The following is an 18,723-nucleotide window of genomic DNA, read 5'->3' as shown; positions in this document are numbered from 1 at the left end:
CCCCCAGAGGCAAACATAAACTGAATGGGTTCCCAGATTGGTAGCTGTCCTACCACCTGACACCACCTGTGTACACCTGGGTACATGTGTCACTGGAGGAGTAAGGAGACTCCATTGTGCCATGTTAATTGCATGTTAATTGCATGTTAATTGCATGTTAATTGCATGTTCATACTGTGTAGCAATGAACGTTAGTCCCAGTGCTGGACAGTGTAGTCTCTGCGGTGCGCTAAATTGGTCTGGCGGAATGGCTGAAATTGGAGCCGGTGTGTACATCTGAACATCTCCCACGGCCGGTACAGTACGTCTCATATCGTTGTTGTCGGGCAGAAAAACCTCTTATCTCCATATTTTAACTTTTTTGTGTTTTCCCGTAAAATTAACGCCCCACTTGATCACACTACAGCGTCACACAAACGCATCAAAAGTAGCAGATCTACAAGCTGTAAACGCAACGCGAAGCGACGTGTTTCACCCATTAAGACCTGAGGCGATTCTTTAAAAAAATCTAAATCCTAACAGTTTTTTGAAAAAAATATTCAAAATATTTTTTCCCGATTTTTCAAAAATAGCAGATCTACAAGCTCATAGCGCGGCACTCGGTGCCGCGCTATGAGCTTGTATATCTGCTATTTTTGAATAGCCAAAGAAATCGAAAGTGACTCAGATGCGTTCCAGGTATTAATGGGTTAAAGCCTGTGTATCTGCTGCTTTAGCTAATTTGCTAATTGGAATTTTTATCCTGAAAAGTAACAGTTTTGGACATATGAGGTTTCCACCCGACAGACACGATATATTGATTTGAGCATGTTTTGATAATGCCTATATTCATACTTTCCATAGAAACTTTGAGCTACACAATGCTAGACACGCTAATCAAACTGACTGCTTCTGTTTAACAGCAGCTCTATGCAGGAGGGATCGCTGGGAGAGAGAAGACGAGTTATGATTCATAGTTCAAGGCAACGCTTCTTGCACTATAAATAAAGTAAACCCCTGTCTGGAAGCATTTGCGTCTGTCTCATATTGTTGATGTTTAGGTTGTGACATGAGGTACAGCTCAGCAGAATGCAGGACTATAGTTAGAGAGGGTTATGAATGACTAAATGCTTTTAACCACAAAAAAACAAACAAATATGAACGCAAACCAATATGCAAAGGATGAGGCTTTAGCTTTGAGTTGTTGCGGTCGCCAACCGTCCCTTGAAACACGGATGTGACCCTTCGTTGGAAACTAAAAGATGTGTCCTTATTGAACTCAGAGACAAACTTTATTCATTGTTTAATGTGAATAAATCAATGACACACATCGTATAAGTTCAAACAGCTCATATACATAATACTATAATACAGGTTGCTTCACCACTTAAACCCGCTAGACCCTTGAGGAAATTGGACTTATTGGAGTTATTTTTCTTGGGAATAAGGGACGCCCGGCCGGGTTTCTCTCATTAGAATTTCATGTAGTCGTGGCAGCCCTAGTTGTTCCAGAGCGGTGGGGTTGATGGAAGCATCGCTTTCTGCAAATGGCCTGAAGTGACCTGCTTTTCAGGTCATGAAATAAACTGGGGTTGACGCATAAGCAGGGATGAGCCTACCATTCATTAGGACAATATCAGTCACCAGAAGCAGAGACGTGTGTTTTCAATGAGTCTAACATTCATTAGAAGGACAATATCAACCACTAGCAGCACGGACAGTGTTTTCAATGAGTCTAACATTCATTAGAAGGACAATATCAACCACCAGCAGCACGGACAGTGTTTTCAATGAGTCTAACATTCATTAGAAGGACAATATCAGTTATCAGAAGCAGGGACGGTGTTTTCAATGAGTCTAACATTCATTAAAAGGACAATATCAGTCAGCAGAAGCAGAGATGTGTGTTTTCAATGAGTCTAACATTCATTAGAAGGACATTATCAGTCACTAGAACGTGTGTTTTCAAAGAGTCGTTCATTAGAGTCTAACATGGAGTTTGAAGTTCAATGGGCTTCGTTGAGGTGTGGTTAGGGGTTAAATAAATTACCCATTGTTAACGCCCATTAACAGGCCCTGAATTTGTGAAATCTTTGGAAGCCGTTTTCTGTGCTTTGACTATTCTGGCTTAACAAGATTCAAATGTCCATATCTTCTTCAATTATTTTCCGATTTCAATAAACAACACATCATTTGAAAGCTTACATGCTGTACTTTTTTTTAACCATGGCCCCCTTGCGGCCCAAAGCATTGTATTCAGTCACAAATGGGAGGGAGGCATGTCTGATCAAATGAATATCAAATATCTAAATACTGAATCCAGTAAAATTAAGTTGTAGCACAGATCAGAAGCCTCTACAAGCTGTTGTACCTTTTTTGCGGGCCGTGTCGTCGGGGTCCAGATTCCGACTGACCGTCACCACCTTGATGAGCAGCTGGTTCCCTCCGTGTCGGATCATGTTGACCACCTGCCGGTGGCCCACCTTCACCACATTGTCCTGGTTTACCTGGACACACACACACACACGCACACACACACACACACACACACATTTTAATTCTTCATTTGAATCCACACATTCATGTTAATTTAAAGGTAAACAAATGTGACAGGGTTATACAGTTCATGGACACCTAACGGTAGGGTACATATAATAATAATAGTAATAATAATAATAATAACAGCTTGAATTTATATAGCGCCTTTCATGAACCCAAAGACGTTTTACATCAAAAACAACGAAGAACCAACAAACAAACAACCACAGAAAACAACAAACAACTATTTGCCATAAGCCTGAGAGAATAGGTGTCTTTTCAAGGCAGCCTTAAAATAGTCCAGTGTTGGAGCATGGCCAGGCTCCATTGAGAGTTGCAGTTGTTTACGGGTAAGGGGGGGGGGGGGGGCTTGGTGCGGGTGAGAACTCTGGCAGCTGAATTTTGAACGTACTGGAGCCTATCCAGGTTTATAAAGCACCTTCTCCTCCACACAGACAAACTGCCTGTAACAGCTGAAACAGAGCGATGTTTAGCAAGTTGTTTGGCTTTGCTCTTTGTCATGCCAGTGAATTTCAGCCCTGGTGGTCAGTTTATATACATGCCCAGGCCTGGGATGTGAGGACATCAACATTTTAGGACGTCAATATTATGAAAGCAATTTTTTAACTCAAACCACAAGGCCATCGTGAGCTTGTAGATCGGCTATCTTCAGTGTACGCACCTACAGTATGTACAATAAATCAGGCATAATAACGCCAACCCTAACCCCTAGACCTAACCTCTAAATACCTAATTCTAACCTGATACATTGCAAGCCTAGCACTTGAAACCTTTTTATTAACCATAAAACATTTCTCTCGTGAGGACCAGCAAAATTGTCTTCACAAGATGTACAGTATTTTTCAAATTCTACTGTACATTTGGTACAGTAAATATTTCGCCAGGACAGTACAGACCACATCGCTACTCTGCGTATGATAATCCAACAGTCCATTGAATGGCAGTCTCCTCTTTACTTAACATTGGTGGACTTTGAGAAGGCCTTCGACAGTTTGGACAGGGAGACCATCTGGAAACTGATGCAACACTATGGATTACCTCAGAAATTCATCAACATCATTCAACATCTGTATGAGGATTCCAACTGCCAAATCATCCACAACGGAAAGCTTACTTGCCCTCTTGAAGTTAAGACCGGGTTGAGACAAGGCTGTATGTTGTCACCAACAATCTTCTTGATGGCCATCGACTGGATCATGTGAAACACAGCCATGGCCAGTAAGACAGGCATCCAGTGGACCTTCACCAAACAAATTGAAGGCCTTGAGTTTGCATATGATGTGTGTCTTCTTTCGCACAAACATCAACATGCACAGTCCAAGCTAACACTACTCTCCGAAGAGGCAGCTAATACTGGCCTAAAGATAAATGTGAAGAAGACAGAATCGATAAGGCTAAACAACAAACAGGAACTCCCAGTCCAACTACAGGGAGAGAACATCAAAGAGACTGACCGCTTCACACATTTCGGGAGCATACTTGGCAAAGAGGGTGGATCAGACGATGACATCAAAAGCAGAATAAACAAGGCCAGACAGGCTTTTACCACGCTGCGACCCATCTGGAACTCCAAGGCACTGTCCCTCAAAAACAAGATCAGAATATTCAACACCAACGTCAAGTCAGTTCTCCTCTATGGATCAGAGACATGGAGAGTGACAAATATTACCACCAACAAACTCCAGACCTTTGTTAACAGATGCTTAAGACACATCCTGAACCTCAGGTTGCCCGATAACATATCAAACGCCAGCCTGTTGGAGAGAACCAACCAAAACGCCATCAGCCAGGATGTGAAGAAGAGGAAGTGGGGGTGTGGATTGAACACACAGGCGCTGTATCAACAGCCAGTGGATCTAGACAGAGACCACACAACTCTAAAGCGGGATCAAAAGCCAAGGTATAAAAGTGAGACTTAAGGCATTCCATCATTTGGGGGGCTACTAGTGAAAAGGCTCTCTCTCTCTCTCTCTGTGTGTGTGTGCGTGTGCATGTGTGTGCGTGTGTGTGTGTGTGTGTGTGTGCGCGTGCGTGCGCGTGTGTGTGTGTGTGTGTGTGTGTGTGTGTGTGCAGGGGTGAAAGTGGGCCGGCACGGTCCGGAACGGCGTTCCGGTAAAAGATTTGGTCCCGGAACGCCGTTCCGTTAAGAAAAATTCGAAGGTAGTTGTGAAAATCCCATATTAAATAACCTGCCACAGACCCATGGCCATGTTCAAGAAGAAAACATAATCTACTAACGTCAGATTAACATACACAATTATTAAATTTTCTAATAAAGTGCTTTTGAATTGTTCCACTGTGTGTTTGTGTCAGCATAATCCGTGCAATTTTTACGGTGTTTATTTATTTTACGGAGCCGAGAGGCGAAGCGTCTCCTCTTCTCCCCAGCGAAACGAAACTGGGACTGGGATCAATTCACTTTGCAGGTTGGAGATCCGGTATAAAACGGATACGGAAACGGCCGTTGTCCGTGCCTATGTGTGTATGTGCAAATTACCGGATAAAGAAGGCGGGCTTTACGACGAATTAAATCCCACCAACGTTCAAAACATGTTTCTGGTTGGCTGACAGACTAGCATAGTTAGTTCTGATTGGTTCAACAGTATCAACACGTCTTTTCTGGAGAAAAAAAGAAAAGAAACGCGAGGGGAAATAAACACTGTTTTGATGAAGAATGCAATTTTAAAAATAAATGAAGCACAATGCAACGAAAACTAATTGAGATGTTTAAGAGAAAAGAAGACAGAGTTGAAGAAGCTGACAATGTGGTTAAAAACAAAGTTTGTAGAACAACAACGCCCAGGTACAGTGGTGGGAAAAGTACTCAATTACTTAAGTAAAAGTATCAATACTGCAATGTATGTATGTAAAGCACTCTGTTAAAAGTTTGGAATTGAAAATTTACTTGAGATAAGGTACAAAAGTATTGGTATCAAAATGTACTTAAAGTACCAAAAGTAAAACTACTAAAATGTTTGAAAATAGCAAATCTACAAGCTTGTGGAGCTTGTAGATCGGCTATTTTCAAATAGCCTAGGTATAAAATAGGGCTAAAGGGATTAATGTATGATTTATAATGTAATAATGTATATCTGCAAAGTAACTAAAGTTTTCAAATAATTGTAGTGGAGTAAAAGTACAATATTTGCCTCTGAGATGTAGTGGAGTAAAGTAAAAGTATAGACAATTGGAAATACTCCAGTAAAGTAAAAGTACCTAATCATTTTACTAAAGTACAGTACTTGAGTAAATGTAATTAGTTACTTTACACCACTGCCCAAAACATTTGGAACCCTCCCAAAACACAGAAAGAACCCTCCCAAATCCGCCATATAACCACATTTTTTACATTAGTATAAACCCATTTTGTTTGAATATTTTATTAGGCAGAAATTGTTTTTTGTGATAATAAATTGGTAAAATCAGGCAAAAATATGAATTAAATAACATAACCCTAACCTAACTCCTAATCCTAACCCTAAAACCAAAATAAAGAAACCAAAAACTGGAAAAAAAAACGAACCCAATCCGCCCAGAACCGCGAAAAAAACGGACCCAATCCGCCCAGAACCGCAAAAAAAAACGCACTCCCCCGGCCGCGCGGCGAAGCCGCGCGTCTTCACAGTTCCGGCAAGAAAACTGAGCCACTTTCACCCCTGTGTGTGTGTGTGTGTGTGTGTGTGTGTGTGTGTGTGTGTAGGTGAGGCAGACATGGAATCCCTGTGCTGGAAATAATTGCCGGCACATTTGGATGAATAGCAAAAGGGGCCACGATCCATCTCCCATCACCCGCGCGCGGGTGTGTGCGTGCCTGCGTGCCTGCGTGACAGCTGAATCGCTGTGCTGTAATGAATTGCATTTCGATAACCAAAGGATCCAGTATAAAAACATGCTCCATCTTCCGACGCCAGTGAAAACGTTTGTCATCATAATAAAGCTCAAAGCTCATTTTACGAGCCGTTCGCTTACATCATGGACGGCAGGTGCATAGCGTTAGAGTCTGGCCAGTTAGCTCAATTAGCTGCTAACGCTACGAGAGATTCTCAAAGGTGATGTAGGGTGCGTTGGGAGCGCCGGGGCGTGCTCTCTGGTCGTTGGTGTGTTCAGTGCAGTCGGTGCAGGTCAGAGTGCACACTGACCTGCACCCTGCTCTGATGCAGGGCTGTGTTGTCACCATCTGGTGGTGTGGTGAGAAAAACCCAAATGCAGGACAGCCAGGCAGAATAGTGTTCAAAACCCAAGATTGGGAATTTAACCCATTCAGACCGGGAACTTATCATTTGTCATTTTAGATTTGAACCACTTTAACCATTATTTTATACTTTGGACTATTCAAAAAATAGCAGATCTACAAGCTCATAGCGCTATGAGCTTGTAGAGCTGCTATTCTTTTTTGAAAAATCATGAAAATATGTGCAAATCTTTTGAAGCAAACATTTGTAACTAAAATCTTTGCTTCTGGGGGATTCTATTCTACAAATGTCTTCTAAATCCTAACAGTTTTCTGAAAAATACTTATGTTGCTGTAATGAGTGGTTCTCAAACCTTTTCATGTCAAGGACCCCCAAAATGATATGCATTTGGCCATGGACCCCCATCTCAACATATGTTGTTCCAGGGACCCCCATGGGTTAACAATCTTTGAATGTATATATATTTTAAGCAAACATTGGTACTTTACCTTTGGTACTTTAAATACATTTCGATGCCAATACTTTTGTACTTTTACTCAAGTAAATTTTGAATACCGGACTTTTATTTCGTAACAGTGTATTTCTACACTGTGGTATTGGTACTTTTACTTAAGTACAAAATGTGAGTACTTTTTCCACCACTGGTTATCTCTTATCTGACAGCGTGTGCGTGCAGGGCCGGTACGGGAAGCACTGAGGGACAACATACACACAGCAGGCACGGAGGTACGCAGACAGTGTCGCCAGATTTTGTGAGAGAAACAAGCATCCAGGTCCATGAAAACAAGCCCAAAAGCAGCGACTAGATCCGTTTAACCACTTTAACCCCTTAAGACCCGAGGCCGATTCTACAAATGCCTTCTAAATCAGTGGTTCTCAAACGCTTTCATGCCGAGGAGACCCAAAATGACATGTATTTTTGACATGTATGACCCCCCCGTGTCCGCATGTTAAAAATTATTCATCACTTTTCAAATACCTTCAAGATTTTTCAAAAATGTAAAAGAAAATAGCAGATGTACTAAGTGACGAGCTGTGAGCTTGTATATCTGCTATTTTTGAATAGCCGACGCTAAGATCTAAAATGACACACAGATGCTTTCCCCATTTTCATCGGCTTTAGAAAGCTCAACAAAGCGTTGAGAGGCTATTTCTATGATTCCCCGGATTCCTATGGATATATGCGTGGAGGTCTGGTCCTGCTCACTGTGGTGCTCAACATAACAATTAGACATTTTAATTGTATAATAATAACACAATACATGCAATTAAACAATGATATACCATCAAATCTAATCATGGACTTCCTGTCATGTCACCAGAGAGATGCTGTGAGGGACAACTACAATAGCACCAGCTGGCCAGTGGTGTAAAGTAACTAAGTACATGTACTCAAGTACTGTACTCAAGTACAATTTTGTACTTGAGTACAAAATTGAGGTATTTTTTACTTTCTTCAGTATTTACAATTTTCAATCAATTTACTTCTACTCAACTACATGTCAGAAAAACAATATTGTACTTTTACTCCACTGCAATTATATGAAAACTTTAGTTACTAGTGTAGTCACTTTGTAGAACTTGATTATTATTACAAAACACACTAACCACTTCAGCCCTATATATATTTCTGCCATTTGAAAATAGCAGATCTACAAGCTCACAATGCGTCGCGACGCGACGCATTGTGAGCTTATAGATCGGCTATTTAAAAAATATTTTTGTATACATGTTGAACTTGTGAAATGGGGACATGCTGCACAATGAGTAGGCTACTTTTACTTGTGTTACTTTAAGTATATTTACTCAAGTACATGTTGAATACGGGACTTCTGCTTGTAACAGAGTATATCTACATTGCAGTATTGATACTTTTACCTTTACTTAAGTAAAACATGTGAGTATACTTCCATCAATTCAACAGAGGCACAGCTTGCAGCATGATTATTATTTTGTGATTGTGCTCACAGACTCCACTGTACTTTGTTTACAAGTGAAGAAACATTGGAGAAAAGAAAAGTAATAATAGCAAACATCCACAGCTTTGTGATTACAATGAACATTATTCATATTGTGTTGGTCGGCTATGTGTTTTATGTGAATTATTCAGAGAGAGAGAGAGAGAGAGAGAGAGAGAGAGAGAGAGAGAGAGAGAGAGAGAGAGAGAGAGAGAGAGAGAGAAAAAATGTAATATTGCTGTTTGTTCCAAAGGCTAAAGGCTTTATACCGAGTTAGCCCAGCTTGCGTGTGCATATAAATGCTCCCAACAGCAAATGCACAATTGTCCTGATTTTGCAGGATGACAGAGCTATGTTTACACTGCTCTTCATTGCGTTTTAATTGTACAATGCAAGCATTTCTTAGTCTGGATTTTTGTTGGTTTTTTTCATGTTTGCTTTGGCAATGTAAACGTAATGTTTCCTCATGAAGCCCCTTTGAATTGAATTGAATGCGAGAGAGAGAGAGAGACAGAGTTGATGTCTCTCATCCATTTAGGTAATTAGGGACAGAAGTCCCAACAGCTGGTCTACTGTGACCTCAAGTCCCTTACATCTAGTGTCATACACATACGCACGCACGCACGCACGCACACACACACACACACACACACACACACACACACACACACACACACACACACACACACACACACACACACACACACACACACGTGAGACACTGTCAGTGTCAACACAAACACACTCACATCACGTGACGTGCTGTCAACACTCGCGCACGTGCCCACACACACACACACACACAGCCCTGCTTCTCACAGAAGAGTCACCTTATATAATCCGCTGTTTCTTGCTGATTACACAACAATGCCCGGAGGACGGACGGACGGACAGACAGACACACTCTCTCTCTCACACACACACACACACACACACACACACACACACACACACACACACACACACACACACACACACACACACACACACACACACACACACACACACACACACACACAGACTAAAGTGTCCTAGTGGTTAATAAAATATACAAAAACTGTACATATAAATACAGTGAGATTTGATCTTTTTCCGGGCGTCCCGTGTTTTCCTTGGAAACAAGGGACAGGGTAGTTGGCAACAACCCTATAGGCTGAATGCTCTGGTAGTTTGCTCCGGACAAGCTGATACCCAGACAGACGAACACTCTTATAGATGCCATTATACTGTTTGGAAACTCTCCACTGAAATTCTGTCCAACTATTTTAATTATTGACTAACCTGACATAAGTGAAGTCAGGTTTACCCCCTATACTCTTCCATCTCTCTCTCTCTCTCTCTCTCTCTCTCTCTCTCTCTCTCTGCTCTCTCTCTCTCTCTCTCTCTCTCTCTCTCTCTCTCTCTGATTAGATCAGTGCATTTAAAAGTCTGAGTCAGATCAATGGGAGACATCAGATACACCATGTGGTTTAGTGTCATTGATTAGCTCTAACCACAGTCATTGTCTCTGTGGTTAACACAGCCATCCAATACCCCCTCTGTGTGAGAGAGAGAGAGAGAGAGAGAGAGAGAGAGAGAGAGAGAGAGAGAGAGAGAGAGAGAGAGAAGAGAGAGAGAGAGAGAGAGAGAGAGAGAGACGGAGAGAGAGCTGAGTAAATTGTATGGTTGTGACATTCAAGTGAGTGAATGAATGAGTGAGTGATTGGGGGCACAATAGGGAACACAGTCAAATCCTCAGTGTCACTAGGAGAGTGTTCAAATGGAACCACATGGACCCTAAGTTAACTCATGTGTTATCCAGAGAGTGTGTCAACATTCTGCTCTTGTGAACGTTTGCTTCCAGTCAACTGTCCAATCAAACATCAAACACAAACATGCCTATACGTACATATTCCACTGCACCATCACTATAGAACCTGCCTGGTAGAGATACTGTATATTAATGACACTTTGCATTCTCAATCTCTGATAAGACTGCAACAACTTGCACAAACTCACACTGTTAGTGTGAACATTCACATTTGCGAGGTACGGTTTTAACGAAGAAAGTGTATAAAGAGTCTGCAAACGACCAGAAATAAATACATCTTTTTGAGCAGTAACATTTAGCTTCTTGCTATACTGGTCTGGTACATTACACAGTCACGGTGACATGTTGCTATCTGGTTCTCCAATAGAGCACCGAAGTCTGACGTAATTTACACATCCTAGGTTTGTCTACCTGGTTCGCGGTTTTCCACCCCCATTCTGAATCCCCATAGACGTGTTTAATATCGCGTCAAATAAGAACTGTGTTCAAAAAATAAATAAATGACCCCGGCGGTTTGACTCTTATGGATATGAAGCATCAACTGACGGTGAGAAAACGATAATGTTACTTCCGCCGAATTAGTTAAATTTTCGCCAGAAACAGACTGAATCAAATATAAGTGACTGACTATCATAAACGATACAGAGCCACCTTCCTGACAATATTGCAGAGACAGTTTGTTTATTTATTTATTTTATTATAAGAACACAATTCTTATATGAGACGATTCTATGATGACCCAATGTTATTCTCCATAGAGAAAGTACTTTACGAACCTGGGGATGAACGAGTGACGTCAGGACTTCTGTACTCTATGCATTTGTTGACATTATCATAAACATTACATCAGAGAGCTCCACAACATCAACCCTCATCCTGGCCCTCCAACCACACAGACACAAGGCCTGGATCCAGTGCATTGTCATGTGACAGGAACATGCCAGGGCCATGCCATCCAGTCAGTAGCTGAATCCAAGACTTAATAGCAAGACATGCCATCTCCGGTTTACTTCGTGTATCTTTGTGAAGTAGGTGGAGCCTCTTTAGGAGAGAGGAAGCAGGCTGGAGTCTATTGATTCCAATGGAAGAGTGAACGTGAACACAGCTTCTGAAACATTCTTTAACCTAATGGTCACTGAACTAAATATTGGATCCGATCGTCACAAGACACAATATTTACAAGATTTTCACACTAAAATGGCTTTTTTTTCAGAGAGACAAAATAGGAGAAAATCAACTTTGTTATCGTCCTTTCTTTGTCCCAGCAACACACTCTCGTGTTATCTAGCTCCAGTAAACATAGATCTAGCTCCAGTAAACATAGATCTAGCTCCACTAAACATAGATCTAGCTCCAGTAAACATAGATCTAGCACCAGTAAACATAGATCTAGTACCAGTAAACATAGATCTAGCACCAGTAAACATAGATCTAGCTCCAGTAAACATAGATCTAGCTCCAGTAAACATAGATCTAGCTCCAGTAAACATAGATCTAGCACCAGTAAACATAGATCTAGCACCAGTAAACATAGATCTAGCTCCAGTAAACATAGATCTAGCTCCAGTAAACATAGATCTAGCTCCAGTAAACATAGATCTAGCTCCAGTAAACATAGATCTAGCTCCAGTAAACATAGATCTAGCTCCAGTAAACATAGATCTAGCACCAGTAAACATAGATCTAGCACCAGTAAACATAGATCTAGCTCCAGTAAACATAGATCTAGCACCAGTAAACATAGATCTAGCACCAGTAAACATAGATCTAGCACCAGTAAACATAGATCTAGCTCCAGTAAACATAGATCTAGCACCAGTAAACATAGATCTAGCACCAGTAAACATAGATCTAGCTCCAGTAAACATAGATCTAGCTCCAGTAAACATAGATCTAGCACCAGTAAACATAGATCAGCTCCAGTAAACATAGATCTAGCACCAGTAAACATAGATCTCGCTCCAGTAAACATAGATCTAGCTCCAGTAAACATAGATCTAGCACCAGTAAACATAGATCTAGCTCCAGTAAACATAGATCTAGCTCCAGTAAACATAGATCTAGCACCAGTAAACATAGATCTAGCTCCAGTAAACATAGATCTAGCTCCAGTAAACATAGATCTAGCTCCAGTAAACATAGATCTAGCACCAGTAAACATAGATCTAGCTCCAGTAAACATAGATCTAGCTCCAGTAAACATAGATCTAGCTCCAGTAAACATAGATCTAGCACCAGTAAACATAGATCTAGCACCAGTAAACATAGATCTAGCACCAGTAAACATAGATCTAGCTCCAGTAAACATAGATCTAGCACCAGTAAACATAGATCTACCTCCAGTAAACATAGATCTAGCTCCAGTAAACATAGATCTAGCTCCACTAAACATAGATCTAGCACCAGTAAACATAGATCTAGCTCCACTAAACATAGATCTAGCTCCACTAAACATAGATCTAGCACCAGTAAACATAGATCTAGCTCCACTAAACATAGATCTAGCTCCAGTAAACATAGATCTAGCACCAGTAAACATAGATCTAGCACCAGTAAACATAGATCTAGTACCAGTAAACATAGATCTAGCTCCAGTAAACATAGATCTAGCACCAGTAAACATAGATCTAGTACCAGTAAACATAGATCTAGTACCAGTAAACATAGATCTAGTACCAGTAAACATAGATCTAGTACCAGTAAACATAGATTTTTATTTTGTAGGATTTGTCCGATTTGTAGGACCATGTCGCCTCTAGTGGCTCCAAATGGAGATTCAATCCAGTGCATCATGTGACAGACCGGCCCATGCCATCCAGTCAGTAGCTGGCTGATACTAATCTGGTTAATAATCACAGAGATAATCTGTCCAGGCCAGACATGCCAGGGCGTTAATCTGCCCCGTTGGAGCGGGCCAGGCGATAACAACCCTCCCCAGATGTCATGGGATCACTTTTATAGGACAACATGATTCCAGTGGTGGAGAAAGTACTCACACATTTTACTCAAGTAAAAGTATCAATACAGCAATGTAGAAATACTCTGTTACAAGTAAAAGTCCAGAATTCTAAATTTACTTGATTAAAGTACAAAATTATTGCTATCAAAATATACTTAAAGTACCAAAAGTAAAAGTACTCATTGTGCAGAAATGTCCCATTTCAAGTTTTCAAATGTAATGTTTTTTTGAAAATAGCAGATCTACAAGCTCACATTGTGAGCTTGTAGATCTGCTATTTTCAAATGGCCGAAATGTATATAGAGCTGAAGTGGGTAATGTATGTTTTGTAATAATAATCAAAATGTACGTAGTAACTAGTAACTAAAGTTTTCAAATAATCATAGTGGAGTAAAAGTACAATATTTGGATCTGAGATGTAGTGGAGTAGAAGTAAAAGTATAGAATATTCAAAATATATAAGTAAAGTAAAAATACCTAAAAAATTTATGCTCAAAAATAGCAGATATACAAGCTCGCAGCGCGGCACGAAAGTATTTCTGTCAGGACAACTCATAAATGGATAAAGACAACTCATGAAGGATAAGATATATTTATTGAATATAAAATGAGCAATATATTTATTATGGTTTGGCGATGAATTGGATCTGCTTTTAGGTACTCTGATGAAGCACATCTCCCAACCATAGAGCACAGAAGTCTGACGTAATTTACAAATCCTACCTGGGTCGTGTTCACCCCCCCCCCCCCCCCGTTCTGAATTCCCATAGATGTGTTTAATATCACGTCAAATAAGAACTGTGTTCCAAAAATAAACAAATGACCCCTGACGGTTTGACTCTTATGGATATGAAGCATCAGCTGACGGTGAGAAAATGCTAATGTTACTTCCGCCGAATTAGTTACATTTTCTCCAGAAACAGACTGTATCAAATATAAGTGACTGACTATCATAAACGATACAGAGGCTCCTCCCTGATAATATCGCCGAGACAGGTTGTTTATTTTTGGACCACAATTCTTATATGAGACGATTCTAAGATGACCCAATGTTATTCTCCATAGAGAAATGACTTCTACGACCCAGGGGATGAACGAGTGACGTCAGGACTTCTGGACTCTATACCCCGTACATAACAGCAGATCCAAAACAACAGGTGGTAGCTGGGGTGGTGGAAGGTGAGCAGCAATTGTAGCAACAGCAATGAACAGCAGCGCAGCAGCAGCAGCAACGGTGTGTGTGCAGCAAAAGCAAGCAGAATGCAAACTGCAAACTTCCAGCTTAAAGGTTTCATGACATTCATGTTTACACCACATTCAGAGTCTTTGTCCTGGTCCTTCAAACGTGTACAAAAAGTTTTAACTGAAAATTCCACTCCAGTGATTCACTGTAGGTGTTTTTGTCTCACATTTCTAAAGCCTTTTCAACTGCAATGAAAAAAGAAATCTTTGCCTGCGGGTGTCGCTGGTGAGGGATTTTGCCTGTCAATCATCGCCTCTGCTCCGCCCCCCCCCAAAGGAAAGGATAGGGGAGGGGAGGGGCGAGGAGGAGAGTGGGCGGGATTAATCGACTGTGACCTCACTGTCGAAGGGCCAAGCTCAGATTACTTTTCAGCCTAATTATTCAGAAAACCCCAGACCACAGAAAATCCACTGAATGTTCAAAGTTCAGATTTTTTGGGTGTAATTGAGGTCATAAAACCCCCAAAAAAACATAAAAAATAAAAAAAGTGAAAATGAATGTCATAGAACCTTTAAATAGAGCGGTCTGAGAATGAAATGAGTGTGAGTGGATGAGTACGTGGAGCTGACGTGGTCCAATAGGCCACCAACACTGCACTGTGTTCCCTGACAGAACTTGCGCTGCGCATTTCTGTGACGGGCGCGACGCTCATTAAGTTGTGCTGCAGATTAAACTTTTTCATATATTCCATAGATAGTTACATAGACTGGCTTCAGTGACTTGACAGACACTATCATCAGTGTTGTGTAAATTAATGTTTTGTGTTTATTTGTTTACACATTATCTATTGATATATGTTTGATTCATGTTAGTTACATTAATCCATGAATACATTTTCAGGGATTTTACCTTAAACCCTCAATATTTAGTAAACTTGACCTGTGGCCCTTTTTACCCTATCTACACCAAACATCTTGGTGTAGAAAATAGCCGATCTACAAGCTCACAACGCCTCGCAGAGCGAGGCGTTGTGAGCTTGTAGATCTGCTATTTTTTCGGCTAATGTTCCCCTCAGAATACGGATGATTGGGTTTCAAGTGGCTAGCTAATGTAGTAACTCTGAGGACCCCCTAGGGGTCCCGGATCCCCTGTTGAAGACCCATGCCTTACGTCATGGCATTATTCACATTATATTGGATTTGTTGGTGAAAGGAGTATTATTCACTGTCATGTTTATGTTTATTCAGCTTTCAGCACTGATTACAAAATAAAACAAAATTAAAAAATGCAATTGCTTATCTAAAAATCTAATAACCTAAAACACAAATCTAAAATCCACTATCATTTAATAGTCAGCACATGTATAGAGTGTCCAGGTCATCTCCATTCCTTGTTTGGCAACCAGAGATCTCCTTCCTGAGTAAGATGTATGCCTGGATTAATTGCTTGTCAGTTTCCATTTGAAGAAGCATCTGCAAGCCAAAGCACATGCAGCTCCACAACACTCCCGTAGGCTGCACTCTTTATTTTACTATGTTTACCAACACCAAACATAATCATAGATCGCTGTAATATAGGGGATATTGCGTGTGTCATTCCTGTTTGAGACTTATGGGCCGTATAGGCTATATGCAATGATGAACATACAGTAGACACATCGCCTAGCCTACTCTCCCTTCTAGACACTATAGCAACTTGCACAAGAAATCACAACTTGGTTTTAATTGTCTGTAATCCAAAAGTAATCTAAAAATAATCTAACAAGTTACTTTTCTCACTAGGTAATCCTGTAACATGACAAATTACTTTTTAATGGCAGGACATTTGTGACCCTTTTTGACTGGACAGTCATTTCGCTGGTGCCCATTGTTCAGGCAAGGAGAAAAACTTTTTTTCTTTTTGACACAAAATGAGTTTATAGCCCAGTTAGATTCTTCACATACCAGAGTATGTCTGACAGAAAATTCAGAGCTTGAATCGACATGTAAATATGAAATAAATGCATAAACATGCATTAGAATATAAGGTTAGAGCTAGCATTTGCTAGCATTGCTAACCAAATCCTCAGTTTCCATCCAAACATCACAAAATTGCGGTAAAATCCACTATTTCTACCCGATCGTTTTGAAAGTCTGTTGGCTTGTGTCTTGTGTCTAATGTAAATGTCAAATAAAGATGTATAAACAATCATATTTTGTTAAAACTGTTGTGAAAAGGTATCTTTGTTAAGTCCTCCTGGTCACTGGAACCAGCCGGTTCCAGCAGGGGGCAGTGGCAAATGCTTGGTCTCATAGAGCATACATAACAAAGAGAGCCAGCTAACCCTAACCCAAGAGGAAAATAGCAAGAATCGCATTCTCCGGTTTACTTCCCGTTTCTGCGTGACGTAGGTGGACACCTTTTTAGGAGACAGGAAGCAAGTTGGAGTCTAATGATTCCAATGGAAGACTAAACGTGAACACAGCTTCTGAACCATTCTTTAGCTCCATGGTCACTGAACTAAATATTGGACCCGATCGTCACAAGACACAAAATATGCACGATTTTCATTCTAAAATGCCATTTTTTTTGTGACACAAATTAGGAGAAAATCAACTTTGTTATCGACTTTTCTCTATCCCAGCAACACACTCTCGCAAGATTTGGGAAGATATCTGAAGAGTCCATCTGCAGTCTGACGGACGAGACATAGAGGGCTCTGTCCCTTATATTATATTTTATTATTATATTAGATTTTAACTCTATGCTCTGTCCCCATAAGATGTTCTAAAAACTGATAAACTGAGATTCTATATGTGATGTAGTAGGCCTACGTGAAATCATTATGGACATTTCAAAAAATTAAATACATTTTTTGTTCCAATGCTCAATAATATAATTTTCCATAAACTGTCTTGGTTGATGGGGTACGATTTGGGAATCATGACATTTTGCTAAACATAACATTCATGCTAAACACATTATAGTCTATAGTGGTAAAATATATACCTTATAAATAAAAGGACCTGTTACAATGTTGAGCAGAAACAGGAGCACATCTAGCATAATAAGAAAAAAATAAAAAGCATCTTTTCCAATAACAGTTTACTTTCAAACATGTAAAGCATTTATTTTCTTTAATGAAGAAAATACACAAATACACATCCATATGATGTTGTCAGCCAGGGAGAGGGGAGGGGGAGGGTGGTGGGATGGTCGGGGGAGAAGCAAACCACGCCTACTTAGGAGACCATTTGTAGGATTTGTGTACTACTTCGCCTCTAGTGGCTCCAATGGAGAATGTGTATCTTCCTAAATTAACAATCTTTGCCCTAACCCATTTAAACAAAGAATATGTAAATCCCGCTGCATGATGGGATTGATAGCCCTGTTTACTATCTTTGAATGAGATCCATTCAACTGGTCTTTTCTCTACTGAAGAGTTTTAACTTGACTTCAGTTCTATAAGCTGCAGTTTCAAAACGATTCACTCAATCTTATTAACCAATATATCATTATTTTGCTATGATTCCCTGCTTTCATATGACATGAAGAAATGAAAATGAAAAAATGCTAGATGACTGTCTCCCAGTCAAATTTGGTCACATTTGGACATACAAGGTTTCCTCCTGGCAGCAACGATATAGAACAAATGAAGAATAAATGATACAACATCAATCAGTCAACCCCCTGCAATAAATGTGCAGACTTAATGAGCGCTCATGTGTCTTATATTACTTCAGGTAGTCTATTTGAAGTGCTTGTATTAGCTGAAAAACGTTTTACTAACTATTTACTGTATCGTACTGTTGAGCACCAAAACCCTTCATTGGAAACTTGCCTCAAGCAAGCTGGAACCCCATTAAAACACATTCTCCTCCAAATGCTACCCAAACTCAGTGGTGGAAAAAGTATTGTTTTGACTAAAGTAAAAGTATCAATACTGCAATACTCCGTTACAAGTAAAAGTCCGGAATTCAAAATGTACTTACAGTAGTAAAAGTAATCATTATGCAGAATTGCGACGCATTGTGAGCATTGTAGATCGGCTATTTTCAAATGGCCGAAATGTATATAAAAAAAGGGTAGTGTATGTTTTGTAA

At 40.3% G+C, this 18,723-nt stretch overlaps 1 protein-coding gene across 1 annotated transcript in view; it reads right to left on the bottom strand.

Moving 5' to 3' along the window:
- Positions 1-18,723, bottom strand: part of LOC308082111 (SH3 and multiple ankyrin repeat domains protein 2-like) — a 163,292-nt gene that overhangs the window by 51,607 nt on the left and 92,962 nt on the right. The window contains 1 exon segment of the mRNA XM_080423731.1: positions 2,351-2,486. Coding sequence (XP_080279857.1) covers positions 2,351-2,486 — 136 coding nt within the window.

Source organism: Gymnoscopelus braueri, assembly GCF_963280865.1.
Source record: "Gymnoscopelus braueri genome assembly, chromosome: 1".
Taxonomy (NCBI): Eukaryota; Metazoa; Chordata; class Actinopteri; order Myctophiformes; family Myctophidae; genus Gymnoscopelus; species Gymnoscopelus braueri.
The sequence above is the reverse complement of the archived record's forward strand: the minus strand, read 5'-3'. Positions and strand labels throughout refer to the sequence as shown.